The sequence below is a fragment of the Girardinichthys multiradiatus genome, chromosome 21 (genome assembly GCF_021462225.1).
Source record: "Girardinichthys multiradiatus isolate DD_20200921_A chromosome 21, DD_fGirMul_XY1, whole genome shotgun sequence".
Classification (NCBI taxonomy): Eukaryota; Metazoa; Chordata; class Actinopteri; order Cyprinodontiformes; family Goodeidae; genus Girardinichthys; species Girardinichthys multiradiatus.
In genome coordinates, this window is record NC_061813.1 from 8,737,509 (window position 1) to 8,751,571 (window position 14,063).

Here is a 14,063-nt window from a genome sequence, read left to right on the forward strand (position 1 = left end):
CCAAAGAACACAGCAGGAAGACCAGGGTAAACTTGTGGAGCAGTTTAAAGCAGGGTTAAGTTCTAAAACAACATACCAAGCTCTCACACATCTCTGTTCAGTCCATTATTTGAACATGGAAAAAGTACAGCAAAACTGCAAACCTACTGGATGTGTACATGAACTAACAGACCAGGCAAGGACAGAATAAATGAGAAAAAAACTGTCAAGATTTGGGTTTGTTTGTATTTGTGTTTTTTGCTACATGTGCTCATTCTCAGGTGTGCTGGATGACATGTGCGACTTGTTCCACTGATTACCATGAGGAGTACTTAACCAGAAGGTTGCCAGCACTTCAATGTGAGAGTGTTTTGCCACCAGTGACTTTGAAAGCCTATGCTTTGGATCTATGTCACTGAGTTTCTGACTTTGTTTTTCGGAAGCTATTCTGGATGAGCAAGCCTGTCTACGCTTTGAGGATTGCATATTGTATCTTCTGTCTTCGCTTGGATTCGTATCAAGCTGGCAGCTTTCCGTCCTCTTCGTCTCCTGAGTCTAGCCACAAGCGTACCCTGTCCACCCTCCAACGTAAACCACCACACATCAAACTAATACCTTTGCTCCAAGCTCACACTGAACAGCACCAAGTGAACTCTCTACGGATATTCCTGCCTAAGACCTGGATCCTGAATCTCATTCCCCCTGGCGATCTGACCACCATTACCCAGTAAGCCGATCTCTGTATCTTGTTAATCATTTATTCTTAGTTTCGTTATCCCTTTCGTCACCTGTACTCATCCATTCTCTTCACTTTTCTCCCTACAGTGAGATTCTCGTCATTTTCGTTCCTGTTTATGTTTTCTTCAATAAAACAGTCTTTATTTTACTTACTTCTCCTGAGTGTTCTCTGTATGTGGGTCAGAGCTTTTTCGAATACAATGCCAGAAACCAGTGACCTATGTGAACTTTGGAGGAGCTGCAGAAATCTATAGCTCAGATGGAAGTATGTTGATGAGAACTTAATTCAGCTCTGTGGAAATTTGGCTTTTATAAAAGAGTGGAAAGAAAAAAGCCACAGTTGAAAGACAGCCATACCAAAATGGCCCACATCCAAAACACAGAAATAAATCTAACACTGTACATCAAGCTGAACATTGCCTTCCCACCATGAAACTCGGTAATGGCAGCATCATACTGCTAGGATGTTGTTAATGAGCAGAGGCAGGAAAGCTGGTCTGAGCTGATGGGAAGATGAATTTAACTAAATGCATGCCAATCCAGGAGGAAACATGTTAGTCAACAGAAGACTTTGAAACTGTGGTCAAGGTCCACCTTCCGTCAGCATAACCACTCTAAACATTCAGCCAGAACTCCAACAAAACTGGTTAGATCAAAGTGTATTTATGTCATGGAATGGCCCAGTCAAAGTCCCACTCTTATTGAGAAGAACAACTTAAAACTTCCTTGAATATGTGTGAGCTTGAGCCAAATGTTTCAGCCTCCACATCTTCAAACTGGAAGAGACAACGACCATAGGATCTGCAGCCATTAGTGAAGTGAAAGGTGGTTCTATGACTGACTCAGGGGGCTGAACACAAAGGCATGCCACACTTTTCATTTCCTGATTTTCATTTGGAAAAATCATTTTCCCATCACTGTGTTGGTCTGTCACCTGAAATACATAGACATCTGTGGTTCTAACAAAATGTAGAAAAGTTCAAAAGGTGGGAATAAGTCTGCAAGTCACCATAAAAGCCGCAACATTATGACCACCCACCTCATAGTTAAAGCACTTTTCAGCGTGCAGAGAATGTTCCTGAACACAAAGGCAAGGTCTCACCTGGGTCCCAGCTGGGCACGCTCGGGTGCTCATCGTCCGGCAGGGTGCTGTCACAGTCTGCCCCGTCTGCCAGGCTGCCTTCCTCCTCCACGATGTGCAGCTTGTCCTCATCGTCTGAGTCTGAGCCCGCCTCCGGCACATTGTTGTAGTTGGTCACTGCACAAGGAGAAAGAAGGAGATCACAGCTTAGAATGAGCACTGTGGTTCCTGATTAAGCAGACTCTACACCCAGGGTTTCATAAACATGATGACATGTGCACTGTGTGTTCTTGAATTATGAGTGCTGGAAGTAAAAGGTTAAAAGCTGGTCAGGCTAAATATATATAGCATGTCGTTTTAATGTCAAAACTATTAAAAGGGACTGTTGTGGAGGCATAGGGGGCAGGGAGCTGGAAACAGCAATAAACCAGAGCGTGGTCCAACTTAAACAGATGAGATGAAACTTGAAATTACCTCCACAGGGAAAAGCCTTGAATAAAACAGCAGAGACACTAACAACCTGGTGAACAGGGGCCTTTAGAAATAATACGGTTGATGTTTTAGGTGTGACAACAAACTGCAGCAACAGGCTCTGTATTGCCGACAAGCAGAGAAAATTCCCACTTGGATGTCCAGATACACATGCACAACTTGTGTGCTAGATCACTGGATTGCAGGCTGAAGTGGTTTCAGAGCTGTGTGGGAGGCGGCGTGATGTGGTCGCCTATGTTATGGGCTGAAGGAGCCAGGAGGCGCACAGAGAGGCGGCCCGCAGAGAGAGAGGGTTATTACAGGTGGTAAATTCTCCTCACACACTCTTCCGTTTCAGCTATGTGTGTGTGTGTGTGCCGAGTGTGTTGTTCCAGCATCTTCTTTTCATTTCCAGTGTTCCTCCATCTCTCAATTCCACCTGGACTCCCACTCCCCACTCTCCTCCTCCTTTTCCTCCCCCCTCTCCGCCTGCTCCCCTCCAGCCTCCCTCTGTTCCGCTGAGAGAGCTACAGTTCCTCTCGGAGGCCAAATCAATTCTCCATTGAGAGCAGCTCAGTCAGCAGAGGGCCCAGGCTGCAAGCGCTCCAACTACCTCTCACATCAACACTCACACCGCACGCAGCGCTGGCACATTCACACCACATGCATTCACTCACTGAATGCGGACTGTCAGTACAAAGCACCTGAGCGTAGTTTTTTTTCTTTCTATCTCCCCTCCCCTTTACCCTCTTCGCCCACCTCTTTCTGAAGTGGCTGAAGAAGGAGGCGTAGCAGGTAAAATTGTGAGCCTACGTTTCAATCAATGAGAATTGTTTCGCTTAGGTCTGTACCTCTCTCCCTGCGCCAGGCAGGTCGTTACAGCCGGCTGGTATTCGCAGAGGCTCAGTGGACTTGCAAGGTTCAGGCTGAAGTTGGGGGGTGGGGGGTGTGTGGGGGCGGTAAGGTGGAAAGAGGCCAAGAAGGAGGGAGATGCGCTGTTATTTGTTGAGCCAGTCGTAGTGGTCATCACCGCTGTGCTGCAGCTATGAAATCCTATCAGGGTTCATCAGGAAAGCTTTTTCATTCTCCACCTCTCTACTCTCTTTCACTCTCTTTTCCTTCAACTCGATGTGGATTCTGTTATAGATTCAGGTGAGAGATAAAACATAAAGGGCTTACAAAATGTTTTACAAATCCGAAAAATATGTTATATGTGCATTTGAATTCAGCCTCTTCTGGCATCCCAGAACAAAATCAATCAAAAGTCACTTTATCAGCAATAATTACACCTGTGTATAATTTAAACTTGGTCTTTACACAGCTGTTCTATGAGGGGCCCACCCCAGAGTTAGATTATGACACAGGATGCAGAGCTTTGAACATCTCACAGAGCCTTGGTCACAGGCATGCCAAGGAGTGCATGAGTCAGAGAAGCAGCCAACAGGCCCATGACAACTCTGGAGGAGCTACAGAGATCCTCAGCTCAGGTGGGATAGTCTGCTGACAGCATATTTGTGCATTTTTGCGCCCATTTGTCCATTTTATTCCACATAACAATGCTATGTTCAGGATCTTGTTAATATACACTGAAGTTTGTGGTTTAAAGTTTAAAAGGTATGAATACCTTTCCAAGGCCCTGCAGCTCTTGACCATTTACTGCTATTTAGACAGTTTCAGATTTATTTTGCATCTCCTTAGGACAACTGAAGACCCGGGAGCCACAGAGGAGGGATGACACTCACATAGACTGGTTATTTACATAGCATCATGTGACTCTTGTCCACCCTCCTCTATTCTCCATCTCTTGGTGCCTTACACCACCCTCTTTTCCCCCTCTACCCTCTTTGCTCCAGGAGTGACTGCCAGGTGATGTATTGTCTTTTCAGCAGCCCGAACAGGGTGCAACACTTCATTTTGTAACAGAAGGTACTTTAGGATGGGTTGGAGAGGCTGTTTAGGGCCACAGCCACTCAGGTGTGGAGCTGAGGTCAGCGATTACAAAGGCAACGGTCCCCGCCAGCAGTGGCGAGAAAAAATGATCAAGTATAAAGCTGTAGAGAGCAAAATCAATTCACTGGTGTCTGCAGCAGCAGCAAGCGGGACAATATAAGCGGGAGAGGGACTGAGGAAAAGAGTTAGTTGTGTGTGTTTTGGGGGGGTGCGGAGACAGTCTTCCTGTGCCAAATGGTCGGTGTTGTTGAAACACAAGCGTGTGTTCCTGCAGGAGATGTAACACCTTGCACCAACAAAGGCTGCGGTCCCTTTTGGCTGACCGGCTGAGCGTTTGGACAGCTGGTCTCATTAGCGCTAACATGCTAGCACGCAACAGGAGGATGGCTCCTACGCATCTGAGAGAGAAGGCATCAGGAGGTGGAGGAGGTGATGAGCATACTTCTGAAAAGTTTGCTTTTCTACATAGACTGCAATGTGTTTAACACCTGAGAAAATAGCATGGCTCGGATCCCTGCTTCACAACACCCACACAGAAAGATCACTTCCTGTAGATCTGGGTAATACGACACTATCAACACAAACTCAGTGCTACACTTCCCCTGATAGGCTCAGATTCTAGCTCATTAATAACTTGACTTTTGGACTGGCAAGACATTACCAGACAGTCCATGTCAGACACACTTAAATAAGCCTGCTGGTGGGAGGGTGGAGGCGTGTTGTTATGACACCTGCCAGGCTGTATCAGTTATCAGCACTGGAATGGGTGACTGGCTGAGGTGGTCTTAAAACAGGTCCAACATTACTCTGTTAGGGGGGGGGGACACCTTGGCAAACTGTCAGCAGTATCAAACACAAAACGTCATATGTCCCTTACTAAAGGTTCCCATGGTTGGTTCTGCCTGATTCTGCCTAATTGGGTAAACTCTCTGGTTTCTATTTTATGTTCTCGTTATTTGATCTAGGCCTGATTGGTGAATCATTTCAGGAATTTAAAACCCCTGCAGAGGAGGGCTCAGGCTGCAGCAGATTACTCAGTTTGGGTTTTCCGATGCTGAGACAGTCCAGATAAGATGGGGATATCTGTGGGAGTAAACATACACAGTGTTTGGAGATTGTTGAAGTGTGAGTGACTGGCCTAATAATTTGGACAGAGGATAACACACATTGCCTGTGAAGACACATTAGTGTCTGAAATCAGCTTGTACCTTGATCCATTACCTTTAAGGACATCTGTTAGCAACTTGAAACCTACACCTCTCCTGTGCAGCCCGATGGTCCTGAACCAGAATGTGTAGGAGGTATGTCTGGAATGTCCAACCAAAACACTTTTCTCTGAGTTGGACTCTAAAAGCTATGGATCAAAGCCTCTGTTTTCTTCCTCAGCCTAATTTCATTCAACTGACTGACACAGGTATAAGGTCTGCTGTTGCCCTGCCTGTGATTAGACAGATAGACTCATTGTAATCAGGTGTGAGTGCTTGCTTGCCCTTCTACCTTTCCTCTGTCTCTATATTTAGCCTTGGTACAGGCTCCATCGTTGAGGTACACCACTTATCTTATTCTGAGCTCAGGGCCAGGCAGACAGTGGTAAAACGACCACAGGCATCCTCAAAGAGTACACACTGTCGTCACAGAGTCTGCCCTTGTGGCTCTGCAATGCCATTTTCTCAGGAAAGGCAACCACTACAATAAACCCAACTGAGTTGGAGTAAAACAAAGCGGTGCCATTCAAAACCCTCAAATATGCTGTCTCAAGGTGAGGCGCCTCATTCAGCACAGAAGTAAAGGCTGATGGTTTTGTTGAAACAACAGCCTTCCTCCTCCCGAGTCAGGAAGGTCAGCTCAAGTGCCGATAATAACAGAACAAAAGAATTGTGGATTTTTGTGATTAGCTTGTTCAAAGGCTCCTCCAGACTTACAAAGTCCCTACACACTGGCAGACAGAGGGCGCTATATGGTTTTCTAGGAGTTTAACAGGATCAAAGCTCAGAAAATGCATAGTATGTCCTTCTTTTTCACAGTGCTACAGACACATCTCTAAAACTTCCCCAGGCAACGTCAAGTGACCCTTACTCATTTGTATGAGGACGCAAAAAGCAGAACCTTTAGGGTAAAAATAGCCCCCACCACTCTTGAGCGTTAATCATTCTTTTCTTCTGCATTTACCTGATCCACAGCTTCTATACAAGTCAAACCCTTTCTTGATATTCTCTAATAAACAAATGTTAAGTCAAAATCAACAACCTGTGGAGCAGAGCCCAATGTAAGAAGCATCTTGGTGGTGATCAGGAAGACAATGGACTCTTGTCTTCCTAATGAAGCTGATCAAGGTTTCAGCATGTGAGCTAATGATCCTGCATGGGTCACTCGACCACCATCTGATGAGCACATTTCATGATAACACTAATGCTAATGGTAGCTATTGTTCCCTTAATCTGCATGATGATACTTGGAGCTGCAAAGAAACTCGGTGGGTGTTAATGAGTGGAAGGAAATGTGAAAAAGATGTTACTGTTTTTTAGATTACAGAAGAAGCCTGTTGCTTTGCCTGTCAGGCCATGTGGTTGATTATTTACTCTCAATAATGGTGCTATGGCTGAATGGTACCCAGTCTGTGTTGACACTGAAGGGAGATGGGTGTGAATGATTGTGGTTGCTGATGGTTTTTTTCTCTCTGCGGCTAATGAGGACACATATTCTGTTCCACTGGACGTCCTTTGAGGGTTGCAGCTTCTGGCTCCTCATTGTTTTTCTAAATAAGGCCAGGTGGGCTGGTAGAGACCAGCGAGTGTCTTCTCACACACACACATGATCCAACGCAATGCCTCGGCCACCAAGTTTACTCTAGTCTCCCAACCTTTGTTTATGTTGGAGGTGAGACATCCCCATCCAAGGTAATAACTCTGCTACACCTAAGTCAGAGTGTGTGGTCTGCGTGTTAAGCTGGTAAGAGACATGGCATGTAGGTTTCCAGTCATTATGGGTGGTCAGATGATCAAAGTCATTAGTCTCACATATTTTCCAAACATTTATGTCTTTATAAACTGCTACCACCCTCAAAACTGGAGATGAATTAAAAAATTTGGCTGATGACCAGATCTGGCTGATTTTAGACTTGATCAACCAAAATGAAAAATTCCATTTTTTAACACAAGCTCTACCAGATGGCTCTGACAACTAACTGAGCTAAGGTAACTAAGATGGCTATTTCTTTAGTATCAGTGAGGTGTTTGAAAATGAAGCAACACTGCCGGCTGGTCTAAGATGGTCTAAGCTTCAATTTCAAATGAAAAATTTATCATAATTTATAAAGTCTGTAAATCATACAAAGATGCCGTAAGGCATAAACTAAAAATTTTAATCATATTCATTTGTTTCAATATAAATGGATTTCACTCTTTTTTTCAGTTGTAATATTGCAGCCTTTATATTGAAGCGTGGAAAATAGCTCTGTTTCTCATTTATTTTACAACTATAACAGAGAAAATACTGGTGAATATGACAAAATATTTACATATTTTCACCGGACAGGGAGATGTAAACAACAGGTATTTGAATCTGAATTTGAAGTGTCATAAACATTTGAACTGTACCGACTGTGAACTGGCAACAAAATCCTTTCACTCATCAAAGACCATGTTCAGTTTGATTTCATTAAGGAAAAAAATGTTAGTTGTAGGGCTGAAAAGATTCCTCGAATAATTAGAGTAACTCCATTACTAAAATTCCTCTAGACAAATGATCTGCCTTGAGGCTTTGCTAAATTCTGTTTGACTTTTCAGCGCTCTGTGTTCTGTCCAGGTTGTTGTTTGAGTGGAGGGAAATGTGAGGGGTTTAAAAGAAGCTCTGAGAAAACAACAGAAAGCTTTAAAAGTGTGCAACCACTGTAAACTAAACAGAAAAGAGCACAGCACAGTGCATGTACTGCTAACCTGAAAAAGCTTTCCACAATAACACGTCCTCGATGCTGCAACACGAGCAGGAAACATCCGCTGCATCAGCGGACCGTCACCCAAGTGAAACTGACAGTAAGGTTTAATATATAAAAGACAAGGTTTATTTTCCTGAATTTACATTTGCTCTTTAACTTTGTGTTAAGGTAATGTGTGACTATTTTATATTTCTTCTCTGCTCTTGCACAAAAACACAAAAAGAGTGTAACCTGGCACTTAAGTACACTACAAGGTTTTATTTAAAAAATCCAGAATGCAATTTTCATCTTTGTTTTCACTACAGATTGAGCTAGCTAGCACCATATTGATGTTGAGTCAACAAGAAAGGGCTGAGCTTTTCACATGTTCATGTTTGAACGTTTTATTTTAGCTGCAGATGCAGCCTTTGCTACAAATATTTAGGTGTTCGCTGAAGACATGCTGCATTATTGTATTTTAGGCAATAAAATGTTAACTTTTTTATAAAAAAAGGAATAGAAATGTTTGTTCACTTGCATTTTCTCTTTTATGTATTTTTTACTCATAATAATAAGCTTATGTCGCTGCAGAATATTCCAGTTTATAATCTGATTACTCGATTAATCGTCAGAATAATCAATAGAACACATTATTTCTAAAATAATCTTTATCTGTCAGTTGTTCACCATTAATCTTAATTTCCAGCCAGAACAACTACACTCTTACACAGTGGTAGCACTCCTGTGATCGAGTTGCTTATAACACAGAGGATGCAGCACAGACAGAATGTATCAAAGTATGGAAGCAAATTGTTACCATATTTCAAATGAAAAAGCATTTTCAGAAATGCTTTTTCATTTTAAGAATGTGGCTGCATTGTTTGACTCATAAATGAAATTAGTAATCAATCATCCTATTTGCATTTGCATTTTCTTCTTCAAGACTGCTCATTCCTTCACTAAATTAAAAAGAAAAAGACATTTGAGATTTATTTTTCAAAATGTACCCCAGCAAATAGATACCAAAATTCAATTTGAAATGTAAAATTTGAAAATGAAAAAGCATTTCCATAATTTCTTTTTCATTTTAAGAATGTGGCTGCATTATTTGACCCATAAATAAAATTAGTAATCAATCATCCTATTTGCATTTTCTTCTTCATGACTGCACATTTTATGCCATAATCAAAAAGAAAACAAAGCAAACATTGCTTTTTCGTTTTCGTGGTCTGCCTGCAAAGTACTGCCCAGAACTCGAAAACGAAAAAGCATTCCGAGCGGCGGGCGCAGCAGAGTGACGTCACCAGCCGCTCTTCCTCAGCTCCCTGCTGACCGAGCTACCCATCTTGTTCGGTAGGGGGCGCTGTGCACGTCTGCATTGCATTACATTGCAAACGTGCCGAGAAATTGATTGAATTACAGCAGGACCGAGCTCAATTTGTGGCAGTTGCAGGCAGAACTGGTAGTTCCGGTGGCAGGCTGTGGCGGCCACCGAAGCTGCCACCGGAACTGCCACCGAAGCTGCCACCGGAACTGCCACAGTCTGCCGCAGGGTGGCACGGGATTCCGCGAGGATGCCAGAAGGTGCCAGACCGGCCGTAAAAGCTTGCCAATGCGGTTGCTGCTGTTTTTGTGGAAGCTGATGCTGATTATCGGCAAATGGGTTGTCATTATTGTTAATAGTGTCTGGGGAGCTGCCACCGGAAGTGATGCCATTGCTGATTATCGGCAAACGGGATGTAATTGTTATAGCCTGTTACCTTTAAATAATGATATCATTATTGATTATTATTTAATAAACAGCTTTAGACCCATAACATAAGGTGATTGTATTTACTTGACATGGAAAATAAATAGCACTATGTGTATGTGTGACGTGTTGAAAGGATGACGAAGATTTATTGCACAAACAGCCGGTTTATTATAGAGCATGAGCGGCTATTCTGAATTGTCACTCACAGAAAAATATAAATAAATGCTTAAAAACACGCTGGATCTCCCAGGCCATAAGGCTGCCAGCGGAACTACCAGTTCTTCCTGCCACTGCCACAAATTGAGCTCGGTCCTGCTGCAATTCAATCGATTTCTCGGCACGTTTGCAATGTAATGCAATGCAGACGTGCACAGCGCCCCCTACCGAACAAGATGGGTAGCTCGGTCAGCAGGGAGCTGAGGAAGAGCGGCTGGTGACGTCACTCTGCTGCGCCCGCCGCTCGGAATGCTTTTTCGTTTTCGAGTTCTGGGCAGTACTTTGCGGGCAGACCACGAAAACGAAAAAGCAATGTCTGCTTTGTTTTCTTTTTGATTATGGCATAAAATGTGCAGTCATGAAGAAGAAAATGCAAATGCAAATAGGATGATTGATTGCTAATTTTATTTATGGGTCAAATAATGCAGCCACATTCTTAAAATGAAAAAGAAATTATGGAAATGCTTTTTCATTTTCAAATTTTACATTTCAAATTGAATTTTGGTATCTATTTGCTGGGGTACATTTTGAAAAATAAATCTCAAATGTCTTTTTCTTTTCATTTTAATTAAGTGAAAGAATGAGCAGTCTTGAAGAAGAAAATTAAAATGCAAATAGGATTACTAATTTAATTTATGAGTCAAACAATGCAGCCACATTCTTAAAATGAAAAAGCATTTCTGAAAATGCTTTTTCATTTGAAATATGGTAACGATTTGCGTCCATATCAGAGGAGTTTCATTTGTGTTTGAAAAAAAGGTCATTTGTTCTCGGACAACATTGGTACAACCGTGACTGGTACACATGAAAGTCCTGGTCTTATTTGTTGAGATCGAACAAATGGCTCACCTAGAAGTGACACAGTGTTAGTGATCCAGAAGTCCTGAGATGGAAAACAGCTGCTACCACTCCTTTGTTGTAAAGATTTTCAGTCTCTTGGCAGAAACAAACATTTCAAAAAAAATATATGTTGGAATTTCAGCCTAGATATCTATGGAACGTTTCTACATTGTTTAGATGTGTTTTTAACAAATCAAGCTCACTGAGTCACTCTCTTTGATCGCTTTGAAGAGTCTAATTCTATCTGTTATGTGATTGGCTGGATTAGTAATTTGTTGTGATCTTTTGGAAATCTTTCAGTAAAGGTAAGGGTCAACTTCCTCTACAGGGAATACACAATCAGTAATGCTATCTGTAAAAATCATACTAATTATGCTAATTGTGTTCATGTTCATGTTCTTAGTTCTGAAATATAAGTAAAGTCCTGTTTAACTGTAGAGCTGTGAAACACAGACTGTTCTCTCACACTAACACAGGCTGTGACTCTGACTATGGTGGGAAATAACAACAGAAGGCAGCAATGAAGGAATGGTTTAACTAGACTCACCAGCCACTTTATTAGGTACACCTTACTTGTACCGGGTTGGACCCCCTTTTGCCTTCAGAACTGCCCTAATCCTTCGTGGCATAGATTCAACAAGGTACTGGAAACATTCCTCAGAGAGTTTGGTCCATATTGACATGATAGCATCACACAGATGCTGCAGATTTGTCGGCTGTACATCCATGATGCGAATCTCCCGTTCCACCACATCCCAAAGGTGCTCTATTGGATTGAGATCTGGTGACTGTGGAGGTCATTTGAGTCCAGTGAACTCGTTGTCATGTTCAAGAAACCAGTCTGAGATGATTAGTGCTTTATGACATGGCGTGATATCCTGCTGGAAATAACCATCAGAAGATGGGTACACTGTGGTCATAAAGGGATGGACATGGTCAGCAACAATACTCAGGTAGGCTGTGGTATTGACACGATGCTCAATTGGTACTAAGGGGACCAAAGTGTGCCAAGAAAATATCCTCCACACCATTACACCACCACCACCAGCCTGAACCGTTGATACTAGGCAGGATGGGTCCATGTTTTCATGTTGTTGATGCCAAATTCTGACCCTAACATCCGAATGTTGCAGCAGAAATCGAGGCTCATCAGACCAGGCAATGTTTTTTTAATCTTCTATTGTCCAATTTTGGTGAGCTTGTGTGAATTGGAGCCTCAGTTTCCTGTTCTTAGCTGACAGGAGTGGCACCCGGTGTGGTCTTCTGCTATTGTAGCCCATACGCCTCAAGGTTTAATGTGTTGTGCATTCAGAGATGTTCTTCTGCATAAGGCATGCAGAAGAACATCAAGGCGGTTGTAACAAGTGGTCATTTGAGTTACTGTTGCCTTTCTATCAGCTCGAACCAGTCTGGCCATTCTCCTCTGACCTCTGGCATCAACAAGACATTTGCGTCCACAGAACTGCCGCTCACTGGATATTTTCTCTTTTTCGGACCATTCTCTGTAAACCCTAGAGATGGTAGTGCGTGAAAATCCCAGTAGATCAGCAGTTTCTGAAATACTCAGACCAGCTTGTCTGGCACCAACAACCATGCCACGTTCAAAGTCACTTAAATCACCTTTCTTCCCCATTCTGATGCTTGGTTTGAACTGCAGCAGATCATCTTGACCATGTCTACATGCCTAAATGCATTGAGTTGCTGCCATGTGATTGGCTGATTGGCAGAAATTTGCCTTAACGAGCAGTTGGACAGGTGTACCTAATAAAGTGGCCGGTGAGTGTATGTACCTCATGGCAGCAAATATAGCTCTTAAATATTAGTTTGACTGTCATTTATTTTGATCTTTAGATAAAAATGAATATCCGGTGATATGGGATATGTTACAGATACAATCTGTTTTGTAAAGGAGATTTGCTAGGTTTTATTTTTAGAGTGCTTTTAGATTTTCCGAGATGCAGACTGAGAGACAGCTCTGTGGCTTTGAGCTGTTTTTGATAAATTTTTGTTTTATTTTACTACAAACACTTTAACATCTGAAATTTCAATTTATACTAAAAATAGAAATATTGTCCTTATTATTTCTGGTTATCAGAGAGAGACCGTAATCGATTAAGGTCTGTAACAGCAGGTCAGAGCTTTACAGAATTATACTATCTCTATTCAGAACCCACAGACAGACACACAAGGCTAACGCTGTGGTGCTGCAGTCTAACTCTATCTGTGGACCATCCCCTCCCTCCCCATGTCCATCAGTGAAGAGGCCTGCTCCAGTTCTCAAACACTTAGCAGGTCTGTGGGGTAAGAATGTCCGTCTCTTCAACCAGTCAAGCCTTGTACAGCATACAGCCTATCCAGGTGAGTGAGAAAGAAGTGTTACAGGGGGGGTGCAGAGAGGTGAGAATAGGAAATATCTGTTATAGATTCTGGGAAGACCAGAAAACCTGCATTCACACTTCCGCCAGGCACCTTCTTCCTGCTCTTGTTCTACTCCGCTCCTCTTTCAATCTGTCTGACAAAAATCTATCTGTCAGCTAAATAAATATAATGGAAGTTAGCTGAGCTGTCCCTCTATACTGGAAGCAACTCTGAACAAAGGAACAACACCGAAAACCAACATAATAACCAGTGCAGAAAACCTTCAGCACACACCTGGGTAAACAGTTGCCTCCCTCCTGTTAGCGACTACTTCCACTTAAGCACGGCTCATCTGAAGGAGTCGGAAGACAACCAAACACAAACTGGGCTGGTGTTGCATTAGCCTCCATCAGATCTAATTTGAGAGTTGCTGGCAACACAAAATGTCCCTGGCTACCTCTGCTGTCAGTCTCGATTCATGCTGCGTGGCAGACTGATGGCTTTTGAAAGCTGCACAGTAGTAGAACACTGCTCATGTCCTTTGATTTGACCAGTTTGAGTTTAGGCTTGACATTTTGACTGGAGTGGCTATTATTAGAATGTGGTCAGTTTACATCAGTGGCATCAAACTTCATTACACGGCTTGTTCCCCCTGTTTTCTGCAGTCACAACAGCTCTAATGTCAACGGGATGGCAGGGTCAGCAGGTAGCACCTGCAGGGTTAACTTCAGGGTAAAGTAAAGCTTCCAAGGTGAGACAATCCT

General features: G+C 42.8%; 1 protein-coding gene and 1 long non-coding RNA gene across 2 annotated transcripts in view; both read right to left on the reverse strand.

Moving 5' to 3' along the window:
• The window catches only part of zeb1b (zinc finger E-box binding homeobox 1b), a 68,431-nt gene that overhangs the window by 20,741 nt on the left and 33,627 nt on the right, over nucleotides 1-14,063 (reverse strand). Inside the window, exon 2 of the mRNA XM_047349703.1 lies at nucleotides 1,820-1,975. Coding sequence (XP_047205659.1) covers nucleotides 1,820-1,975 — 156 coding nt within the window. The remainder of the gene's footprint in view (nucleotides 1-1,819; nucleotides 1,976-14,063) is intronic.
• Nucleotides 3,405-5,635, reverse strand: LOC124858018. The gene is made up of 2 exons (XR_007035734.1): nucleotides 5,441-5,635; nucleotides 3,405-5,302 (listed from the first exon to the last, which is right to left on the reverse strand). It is a non-coding gene; the product is annotated as an uncharacterized LOC124858018 (long non-coding RNA).